At 36.2% G+C, this 12,194-nt stretch overlaps 1 protein-coding gene across 2 annotated transcripts in view; it reads right to left on the bottom strand.

The window, feature by feature from the left end:
- Positions 1-12,194, bottom strand: part of PPP4R3A (protein phosphatase 4 regulatory subunit 3A) — a 39,255-nt gene that overhangs the window by 14,428 nt on the left and 12,633 nt on the right. For both annotated transcript variants that reach the window (XM_039232487.1, XM_039232488.1), the window contains exons 2-5: positions 11,319-11,374; positions 7,977-8,075; positions 3,948-4,565; positions 30-107 (exon numbers count right to left, since the gene is read on the bottom strand). In XM_039232487.1, coding sequence (XP_039088418.1) covers positions 30-107; positions 3,948-4,565; positions 7,977-8,075; positions 11,319-11,374 — 851 coding nt within the window. The remainder of the gene's footprint in view (positions 1-29; positions 108-3,947; positions 4,566-7,976; positions 8,076-11,318; positions 11,375-12,194) is intronic.

Consider the following 12,194-nt stretch of genomic DNA (forward strand, 5'->3'; position numbering starts at 1 on the left):
GTGCCTTTCATAAGTATCAAATTTCTTACCAATTCCTGTCTTTTTTCCTCATCTGTTGCTTCATCTGTTAGTTGTGCAAACAAATCTGTCAGAAACTTTTCATCTTCCTGTTAAATTAAAGGATAAATTTATGCTAATGGTAAGAGTATATTAAAACATAGTTTTCAGATACTATAGAAGATATAAGTTGCAATAACTGGAAGAAGGAAAGATAGCATTGACAGTAGTATTATTTAAAATTTTTTTGAGAGAGAAGGAAAAAACCAAACTATTAAGGAGAAACTGGGGGTTTATGCAGGAAAATTATTCTTTATATTTTGGCAAGGCTTAATTTCCTAAGCCTATTTAAGGGCCACCGTGTGAATATTTTAGGCTTTGTGGACCATATGGTCTCTGCCACAACTATTCTATTCAACTCTGTTGTTATAGTAAGAAACAGCCATAAAAAACATGTAAATGAGTGTGGCTGTGTTCAAATAGCACTTTACTTATAAAATCGGATATGGGCTATAGTTTGTAATCCCTTCATTTACATAGGGTTTTAAAACCTCATCTTTAGAGGATAAGGTTCTACAATCTCTCAAGTGAGGGTAAAAATTAAGATTACAGCTTCCTTCAGGGCGCCTGGGTGGCTCAGTTGGTTGAGCATCCATCTTCAGCTCATGGGTTCAAGCCCCACATCAGGCTCTCTGCTGTCAGCATAGAGCCCGCTTCAGATCCTGTCCTTCCCCCCTGCCCCTCCACTGCTCACTCATGTGCTCTCTCTCAAAAATAAATATTTTAAAAATATATTTTAAAAAGATAAAGCTTCCTTCACATTTTAAAGACACAAAATGATTCAATTACTTAAAAAGCTAAATGCAGAGCTTTTAAAGAAATACCTATTACCTAAAGTTATCCCATATACATAAAATTTAATATGCATTATTTTGAAAAAGATTAAAGAGGTACTCTCATAGGATATTAATCTGGGTAAGTCCATACAGAACTTGGAAGGAACCTCAGATGTAATCTTACCTCCTTGTTTTATAATCGAGGCAGATTAAGAAATTTACCCAAAGACTAAGCACAGGAGGTGATAGAGACCTTCCTGATTATCTGTTTAACTTTTTCCATCATTATTTTTAACTAAGATTTTGTTATACTTTGGGGCAACTAGGTGGCTCAGTAGGTTAAGTGCCTGACTCTTGGTTTCAGTTCAGGTCATGATCTCACAGTTTGTGGGTTTGAGCCCGCACTGGGCTCCATAGCTGGCAGCGCAGAGCCTGCTCGGGATTCTCTTTTCCTATCTCTGCCCCTCCCCTGCTGACGCTGTCTCTGTCTCTCTCAAAATAAATACATACACTTAAAACATATGTATATTATATATATACATATATTTTAAAATATTTGTTTTACTTTAATTCCTTTTTTTTTTTTAATATTTTTATTTTTATTTCTAGGAGAGAGAGAGAGAGAGAGACAGCGTGAGCAGGGGAGGGTCAGAGAGAGAGGGAGATACAGACTCCGAAACAGGCTCCAGGCTCCGAGCTGGCAGTCAGCACAGAGCCCGACGCAGGGCTCGAACCCACAAACCGCGAGATCATGACCTAAGCGAAAGTCGGACACTTAACCGACTAAGCCACCCAGGCGCCCCTGTTTTACTTTAATTCTACACTACTATTTGATTCAACTACTACTTCAGCCCTACAGACATGCCCAAGTCTAAATATATATATACATAGTATGCATGTATATAGGTATGTATATGTGGTGTATGTAATCTCCCACTAGGTTATAAACTTCATAGTCACTGTTGTATGTGCTCAGGAAACATTTTCTGTGATATTAAATTTGTTATTCCTACCTTTACTTTTTCTAAAATGTACAAACAACCATACCTCAAGTGGCACCCAATTTCAAGACGTATCCCAGATATAATCTATCCCACCAACTGGAAATTAAATGATTGAAAAAGATTCCCTGAATTGCCCTATTTGGGAATACAGAAGTTGAGAGAATAAGAATGTTTTTTAAAAAATGTTCAACAATATTACACACAGAGCAGTTAATAGTAAAGAGAGAATATAATTGTGTACATAAGGTGCATAGAACCTGCTTTAAATTATGTCTCAATCATCCTTTTTCAAAAATTTATAAAATTATTTCCTTCATAGCAGCACTTAGGATCTAAGAGTCCTGCATCAAGAGAAACAGAATTATAGCACTGGCAGCCAGGATTTTACAAAGCATATTGTAGGGAAACAAAGACTCAATAACTTCAAATAATTCATACTTAATTAGTAAAACTGGCATTTCACAGGTATGAAGACCAAGAAAACACAGAAGTGATAAATCCCTGCATAACAGAATGAGAATCATGTAGAGCTAAAGGAAAGGACCAGAAGCATTCAGGACTATCAAGGAAACCAGAACAGAGGCTCCAGTAAAAACTAGATCCTTATCAAAGAACAAATAGAAATTGGTACTGGAACCTTCTCCCTGTTCTATATCAATCACAATACATTGTACAGAGATTACTATTGTCCTTAACTGTACTGACTATATTATTTGTTTAAATGTCTGTCTTAAAAAGAATGGAGAACAAGTCAAATCAAGTCAACATGAACTAGAATTATTCCTAGCTCCAGGACAGCCGTGTTAGTAAATGACTTTTCTATTTGAATTGATAGTTTTGTTTTTTTAAGGTGACAAAGGCAAGGACCCTGAAAATACAACAATATTCTAAAAAGGAACCACCAGAAAAATTAAACTTACTGCTTTATTTATAACGTGCTATCAAGCAGTTCTTACCAACATTTGCCTCCTTTAACAAAACCAGGTTTCAATTATTTGTAGATCTGAGGTAGTTTTATATCTTTCAAGTCATATCAGCTGTTATTCTTACAATATCATGGGCATCAAAAATACAAAAAATATGCCAGGTACACAAATCACAGAACTTTGAGCATAGTGCAAAGATCTATTTCGGTTAGACTAGACTAATTCCTACACTATAGGATAACATACTGAGAGGTTCTTGGACTTTGAATGTGTTACCAATGTAGATTACTGGCTAGCTCTCATAGATTTTGATTTCCATGCTTTGTACAGAATCCAGGAAACATTACACCCTAGGCAATTCTGATGCAAGCTCCCTAAAACACCAGACCTGAGAGACTGGGGATACTGTAAAAAAGAAAATTTGGGGTTTAATATGGCAAATATTAATAGATACTTTAAAATAATGCTCATGAGGCTTACATCATATTCACGCATGATCTTTTATCTTCACATGACTTTACAGGGTAGATACTAGTGTCACCATCCTTCAGGAAATTGAAGCTTTAGGAGGTTAAGAAAGTTGCCCAAGTCACATAGCTAATAAGTGACAGGTGGAGCTGTTAACTCATATTCACATCCAACTTCCCCATACTCCCATCTAAGACAAAAGCATACCCTTTGGTTAAGGAGACCTGCAGCTGTAATTTGCCAACATCTGCTATATTCCCTTGACCCTAAAACTGGGTTCCTTTATATATAATTACCTGGCAGTGTTACCAATTCTACAGAATTTATATTCTACAGTTAATGACATACTTCTTGGGTTCCTCATCTTATCTTTCTTTTCTCTTTGTATCTATGCTATGCAGAACTGACAGATTAATACACCTAAAATTCTACATTCAACCATTTCACTAAGACCATTCCCCTACTGTCTTCAAGCTGTACTTCTTTATCACATTGACTTTCCCTGAGACAAACATAACACCCTTCTTGTCCTACAGCGTTATATATTATGGTCTCTTCTAATATCACCAACATACATTCCTTCAGACAAAAGTCAAAACTCAATTTAGGTATTTAAAAGGAACAACAAATTACTTCTGCTAAATCAATTAACAATTTAAATGGTATCAATCAAGGAGGTATCTTCGTAAGTAGCGAAATAAAATGATCTAACTCACCTGTAACATACCAACAATTTCTACCTTATTGAAAAAGATAAAGGAGTGAAGTGTTGATAACATATTTTCTTCAAAGACTGAAGGGGTAGGTAGAACCATATCTTGGATGTACTGAACTCTGTATGTCTGATGAATTTTTTGTTTCAGCTCAGGATCAGATATGGGAATCACTTCTTTAAACTTGGCTGTTTTTGTTAGAAATTCCCTGTGTTTTCGTGGTTGTGATAAAGCAGGATCATATTCTAAGCATCCAATGACGTCCATTATACATTCCTCAGAAAACATAACTTCAAAAAGAGCAGTTCGATTCAAGAGGAAGATGCCTTTGATAATTTCATACAAGTGGTGCAGTCCTTCAATATTTTCCAAATCCTCACACACATGAAAAAGCTCTAAGAGCTTTTTAATATAACCCTCATTTTCCAGTGCTAGTGCAAGTTTTTCACGACGCAGGGGGGAAGGTAAAGATGACGCCACAAGTTCTGCAATTTCCTCAAGGCGACTTAATTCACAAGATGGCAATTCTAAACCTGGGGATGACATATCATCAAAACGTTCCTCTTCAGATTCATCTACGAGATCCTGAGTGATATCCACTGAAGGGTCCTTTCCTTGAACCTATTGAATAAGATTTACAATAGTTGTCATAGAATATCATCAAGCAAATCTAAATGACATTCTTAGATGAATACAAGAGATGTTTTAAGAATCCTAGCACTGTATGCCAGGAGAGTCACCAAAGTTTAAGTAAAATTCAAATAAATATCAAACATCATAATGTTGTGATCACAGAAAATACATGTAATTGTATGCAACAAGGAAAATTTTGATATCAACTCCCGAAAGCAAGGGCCAACAAACGTGTACAAACTGGCTTTGGACCAAAATGGGTCAATGATATGCTAGGAACGCTGGCTGGTGGCCCAAAAATGTTAAGTTAAGAAAAACTATGGGAAACAAGCATAGTCACACAAAAATGAAACTATTTATAAAAAGCAACTGTAACATACATGTAGTACAACATAATAGAGTACACTCCCCAAGATTATTTACTAAAAGTAACCAAACCATGGAAGTTTTCCTGTCTATTTACCCAAAACTATAAGTTTCATGATCCCCTGGAGAAGCCGGAAGGTTTGTTGTAAGCCCCAACTTTATGTCAATATATGGGCTCTCAGTGTTCACAATACATTTTAAGGTAAAAGGGTATTTTTACCAAAGGGCAAGAACTTATTTTGAAATAAAGTGAGGTTTGCTATCTTAGCCCTACAATTTGAGACACTGTCACTAAATTTAGCAGCCCAACAGGCCACACTGAATGATAAAGGCATGGAAAACTTAGACCTTATATGAAATGGCCAAGAAACTGAAATTGCTTAGCATGTTTAAGAGAGACTGTTAATGGATATTGGAAGAGGAGAAGGCCTGGAATAGGTCTTGAAATTATGCTGTAAGTTGATATCATCTTGACCTTAACCCAGTGGGCAATACCACTGAAAGGCAGCTAGGCACATTCACAGATTGTACCAAACATGGTCTCAATGTGGCTTTGGATTTGTTAACTACATAAACCCTCAATACAGCTTTAGATTCCTGACACTCAGGCTATGACTTTACATAAATACAGTAGCGTTTGGTTAAAAAACCAAACGTAAAGAGACAAGAACCCTTATTGTAATGACAACGCTATCTTGAGTTTATCTGCAAATATGAAGGTAATCAAAAAAGCCCGTGGTTAGGATATTCTTGGGATTTGATCTGCTCAGGGAATCAAGGTGGAATTATAATGATTTGACATACATATTTCAGTCTTACTTTCAGAAAAGAAGTAATGAAGAATGAAAACAAAAGGAAGGTAGAATAAGTTACAAGAGTCTTCCTTAAAGAATAAGTCTTAGCAGTCAGTCAGAAATGAAGAAAATGAGAAGGTGGAGGCCATGAAAAATATAAGGAAGAAGAGATATACACAAACCTAATATCTACTATCAAGGAGGATACTAGAAAATGGGGGAGACTTTTTGCTGTTTCTCGATCAAGAAATGAGCAGAGTTCAAGAATAAGAAAAACATGTAAGATCTCAAAAGAGTAAAAGGTAATGCATTCCCTAGAACAAACTAGGATCTAGAAATTAGTAAGTACAGACAGGATCATAAAAGACTGATTGAGAAACATCTTGAGTCTAAAGTATGTACAAGTTGAAGAGGAAGATCAGAAAATAATAAAATAGCCAGTGAGTCCTAGGAAAGTTACTAGAGACAAAATACACAAGTACTACTACCTATGCCCCACGTGTAAATGAAGAATTACAAGCTAAGTGTAGTGAAGATCTGTCAATTTATTAAAGGCAATTTATTAAATTTATTAAAGCCAGGCATGACAGCAACACATGGAGTCCAGGTCTGAGTTAAGAACTGGCCATAATAAATAGACTGTGTCAAGGGTGAGACTGTTCAACTCAGAAAAAAGAAGAACAAGATCTGTCTGAGCAATGAGTGCCTTTAGCATACCCGAGCTCTTCAATCTCCCCCTCTCCTTCTATGGGAGAACTACATAGGACAAAATCTAGAGGCATGTGCTATGAAAACAGCATATGGGAAAGAAAGCAAAGAACAAGTTTGAAGACAGACATTCAAATATAAATGTTAGTCTTTCACACATTAGCAAAAGGAAAGGGACAGTTTTTTGGTCAGGTTAATATATGAAGAACACAGCTGAGTAGGCGATCAAGCAAAAATAAATTATATATATTTATAAGGAAACACTGTAGCTTTATTAAAGCAGTGGCTCTCAAACTTCAGGGTGCATTGAGAATCACCTAAAGTAAGAATTGACAAAAGACAGCCAAACGTGGCCCACCACCAATTTTTGTAAATAAGTTTTTATTAGCAGAGAACCACGATTTTTAGTTATGTGCCACGTGTGGCTACTTTCATATTACAACATGAGAGTTGAATGACTGAAACTGTATAGCCAACAAGGCCTAAAATATTTACTATCTCTTCCTTTACAAAGAAAACCTGACCTGGAAGGCTTGTTCAAATGTAATTCAAATACAATTACTAGGACCTACTCAACAGAACTTCTGATTCAGTAGGTCTGAGATGGGGCTCTCAGAATTTCCATTTCTATCAGTTCCCAGGTCATGCTGCTGGTCTGACAACCACACTTTGAGAACCAATAAATTAAAGAACCTGCTGAAGATGATTCTCCAATTAAAATACATTGGAGACTGAGAAACTGTCCTTCGGATGCAATGGTTTAAATGAGTCTGTAACAAGAGCCAGTGGCTTTAGCATATAATGAATGCAAAACAGAGTGCATAATAAATGCATACCCAACAAGACTGTCAAGACCATGTGACTCCGCGGAGGTACTAGAGTCAATAGGAAATTCCAGAATCAACTGAAAACATGCAAGATGAGGTGGAAGAGATAGTCAAGAACTACTAGAAGTTACTGAACAACGTGAGATGATCAGATTGGCATTTTTAAAAAGATCATTCTAGCTGTGGGAGATTTGCAAAGACAAGTCAAGATGAAAGGAATAAACAAGGCAAGAAATGACAGTGGCTTAGTAAACTGTGACAGAGCAGTAAAAATAAAGGTAAGAGAATGAATTCTAATTGAAGGACTAAATGGATGTTAAGTGATGAAGAAAGGATAATATGACCCACAAGTTTCTGGTTTCAGCAACTGGATGGCATTTACTGAGATGAGGGAGATGGGAGAATGAACAGATTCAGACGGGGAGAGTGAGTTCGGTTCTGAACTATTAAATTTGAGACACTAGTGAACACTCACGGCAGAGCTCTCAAAGGCAGCTGGATATAAAAGTGTGGAGTTCAGCAAAGGTCTTGGCTGGACAGATTGGGGTCAATAAATTACACGTGCCTATAACTCAAGGTTTTCACAGACAACAGTGAATTTAAGAAATATGAAATGCTGTCTATTTAAAATCTTGGGCATTAACTAAAAGCACAGCAAAAAATTACTCAGAGAACATGTTAATTTTCTAGTTTACTAAAATTACCTGACATATTTTCTCCCAAATTTCATCACATCCAGCTTTTTCTTGAAAGCTAAGGGCCAAGTCATAATTTTCTGCTTCAGACCACACAATCAAAGTGTCCTTGAGAGAAAAAAAGTCTGATCAATATCAGTTACCACAAACTACTTCAAAGTATAAGGTTTAAATAAACAGAGCAACAAGGAATTGCAAACAGTAGTCAGCAACATTGATACTGGTAATTGCCAAATGCCTATTTATATCTGGCTGTAAAACAAAAACAATGTTTTCCTTCAGGAGAAGTTAACAAATATATGAAAAACACTATAAGGTGACCCCTCTAAATGTACTAGAAGATACAAACCTAAACATTATATCAATTTTTTGCCTGCACACTAATTACATTTTATGCTGTAGTCAAAATGCCCAGCAAGGAAGCCTGAGCATTCATTAACTAGGGCATGTTAGGAGGATGGGATTAATAAACAATATTCCTTCTCTCATCTCTCTATTGTCAAAACTGAATGTTCTTTACCTGGGGCACCTGAAGCCCATGAAATTACTGGCTAAATCTGTAATATGTGAACATTTATCTGGACACAAGTTTTTCAACCTTCATCAAAGTACTGTGGTTCAAGAAGTAAGATGCTCCTACCAGTCACAACCCCTTTGCTCCTCCTAAACAAAAAGGCTTTTATTTAATGGTAGTAAGTTTAATGAATAATTCAACAGTTTTTATTAAGATATAATTTCTGCAAGATACTACACTTACAATACAGAGACCATTTTATATTCTCTATAGTACAGTATTCTACAAGGTGCATGGTAAGATCAAAAATATTTATAGGGTATAAGATATTGTTTCAAACTTACTGAGAGTAAGAAGCATATACACTGTTATGGAGCCATCAAATATTTCAAAAAAGAGCCCCCCAAGTGGGAGACGTGTATGACTCATATATGAAATTTTGAATGGTACCAGGGAGGATTACATTTAAAAAGAAGCCTCATAGAACAGCTATCATGTAGCATTTTTTCAGGCTGGTCCAAAGAAAAGAATTAGAAATTAAGAGGAGGATGTGAGTATAACATAAAGAAAAAAAAAAAAATCAATCTAAGAAGTAACTGCCAAGCAAAGGCTAGGCAAGCATCTACCAGGATGATAAAAGGTTCCTCTATTAAGAAGGAAACATGAGGGGCGCCTGGGTGGCTTAGTCGGTTAAGCGTCCAACTTTCGCTTAGGTCATGATCTAGCAGTTTGTGGGTTCGAGCCCCGCATCGGGCTCTGTGCTGACTGCCAGCTCAGAGCCTGGAGCCTATTTCAGAGTCTGTATCTCCCTCTCTCTCTCTGACCCTCCCCTCACCCTGTCTCTCTCTCTCTCTCCTAGAAATAAATAAAAATATTAAAAAAAAAAAAAGGAAACATGACTAGACCACCTTTAAGGTAACTTAAAAGATATGTCTACATGGAGGCAGCTTCTAATACTTTTCTCGAAGATGCCCCTTCCTGTACACAGATGGATCCCTTGATTAAAAACTTGTCTCCTAAACTGCATATTAATTCCTTTCAGTCAATTATGTAACTGTCAATCATGAGGACCAGTAGTCTCTCACCAAACTACAGTGATGCCAACCAGAATTAAATAAATGATCATTTGAATAGGCCGTGCTGTATTTTTATTCAGAATTTTTACTGACAATTTTTATTCAGAATTTTTTTTAAAAAAGAGCTCAAAGACTCCTTTTTACTATCTTCAAGAACTCCTAGAGATCACAGATACCAGGCAGGCATCTGTTCCACAGTGACCGAGTAGCAGTTCAAACTTTTATTTATATTAATACTGTAAGGTCAACACACCAGAAATTAGTCAGTTGGGAAACTCCCTTGAGTCTGCTTCATCTTTAAAACAGGTAGAATACATACTGTTATGAAAACTGCTGATGATATAAGACCCACTGGAACAAACCTCAAACCAACTATCACGTTAGTAATAAGATTTAATACAGCCATAAGCAAATACTCTGATACAATGTAAACTCAGATTCATCTGCGGGCTTAAATAAATGCACAGCTAGACATATGCTCCTAACTGCCCATTTGACAAGTTCACAAGCTTGAAAATTTTTAGGAATTGCTCTTCAGTTTTCCTTAAAGAGCCTAATTTTCACCAAAATCATCTTATCATCCAACAACATATAGGTTAAGACATGAGTTCTTCGTTCATCCTCAAAACAGACTTGATCTTTCTTTTTTCTTTGGATGGGCTTTTTACTCAACTAAAAGCTCTTCAACTAAAACCTCAAAACACTAATATTTGTAGTATAGAACATCAAAGGCAAATACCTAGTCTCCAGTCACTCCAATCAAACCTTACGGTTTTCTTAAGATCATTAAATGCAACAGTGTTAGCAGAACATTAAACTATTAAGAAAATATTTCAAATTGTACCAAATGTTTGTTGGACAAATACATCACCATTAAATAGATTTAGGAGATAATATCAGCTGTCCTATATACTACCTGTGTGACTTCAAGCAAGTAACAGTCTTTAGGGATCGCCTAATGTGCAAAGTAAAGCCAACACTAACTTCCTTCTAGTACTATTTTAATGGTCAGTGATGAAGCAAAGCATTTTGCAATTTATTTATAGAGTAATATATTTACAAAGTAATATATACATATGACTGCATTGGTAATATTCTTTATTCTAAATTATTTTATATCTGTACCTTCGGGGCCATGAGGGGACTGATAACTGCTTTCACTGGCTTTGTACAGCACTCAGTGGATGTGTGTGTGTGTGTGTGTGTTCTGAATAAATACCCTCTGAAGACAGTGCTAGTAGGTGTTAAGTAGAGAAAGATTTACTTTCAGGTATCACTCTTTGAATGCTATAAGAGTGTACTGAATGCATCGTTATTTTATTATTATAAGGTCTTATTCTGGCTACGTAAGAAATCAGATTCTTGCCTACACTATGTTGCTGTATAGGGACAGAAATGTCCTTTCTGCATTAGCATCTACAACAGCAAAGAAAATAGTTTCTACCATTTCGCTGTGTCAACAGCTGATTACATCAGCAGCCACATTTTTCTTTAGGGAGAAACCAGAAAACTGTATAGTTTTAACTTTTAAGAATTAAATCTTAGTTGCTAGGATATCTGGAATATAAGTTTAACTTGAAGTATTTTTTTAATTTAAAATAAAATGGTTGCTTTATATACAAATTGGTTGAAATCACATTTTAGAAAGACTAGGAAAGTATGTTGAATTTCTCATTGCAAGGCGTCAATGGCAAATATTCATTTAATCACCAAACTGAGAGGATAATATACAAGGTAAACATAACATCTTCAAAATTTTACCTGTTGTTTCTGATATGCAGTGTTAGGATTTATTTTGGACTCTAAAAGCAGAGAACCTAGGAAACAAAAACAAAACAAAATATTCCATTATGTGATTGCAAAGCAGCACAATTACATTCCATTACATACACACACATTTCCTTTCCTGAACACTTGATACAAATGTAACTTCAGTTAAGGAAATATTATTTTAAAAACAATTTTAAATATAGTAAAACTTGTAACCCAAGAAATACTTGACATACTATGTTTACTTTTAACAAGAAGGACACAATTATCTGAAGAGTGAGGAATGGATGGTAAAAGAAATCTAAGAACTTACAGGCAGCCCGGGGTAGTGAAATGGTGCAGCATGAAGCAGGATAACCTGGGTTTCAATCTCTGAAATACATCAGGACTTGGATACAATCCATCTCCCCAGTACATCCCCACATTACACTTCACCTTCAGAAAGTCTATTACTTCTGTTTCAGAATTACCACACTGCTCCAACGTCACATAATCAGTTGTTTTCTTATAGTAAAATAATTTTAATTTGCACATTTCTGCCCCCCCCCCCCCCCCCCCCGCCATTTCCTAACACTTGTGATATTTAGAAAATAACCTCTGCTTTGTTGGGGCACCTGGGTGGCTCTCAGTCAGATGAGTCTGACTTCAGCTCAGGTAATGATCTCATGGTTTGTGGGTTCAACCCCCGTGTCACGCTCTGCGCTGACATCTCAGAGCCTGCTGGGGATTCTTTCCCTGCTCCTCCCCTGCTTGCACATGCACACTCACTCTCTCTCAGAAATAAAATTTTTTTTAATGTTTGTTTATTTTTGAGAGTGAGAGAGAATGAGTAGGGGAGGGGCAAAGAGGGACACACTGAATCTGAAG

The sequence above is a fragment of the Hyaena hyaena genome, unplaced genomic scaffold (assembly GCF_003009895.1).
Source record: "Hyaena hyaena isolate Hyena2069 unplaced genomic scaffold, ASM300989v1 scaffold_67, whole genome shotgun sequence".
Classification (NCBI taxonomy): Eukaryota; Metazoa; Chordata; class Mammalia; order Carnivora; family Hyaenidae; genus Hyaena; species Hyaena hyaena.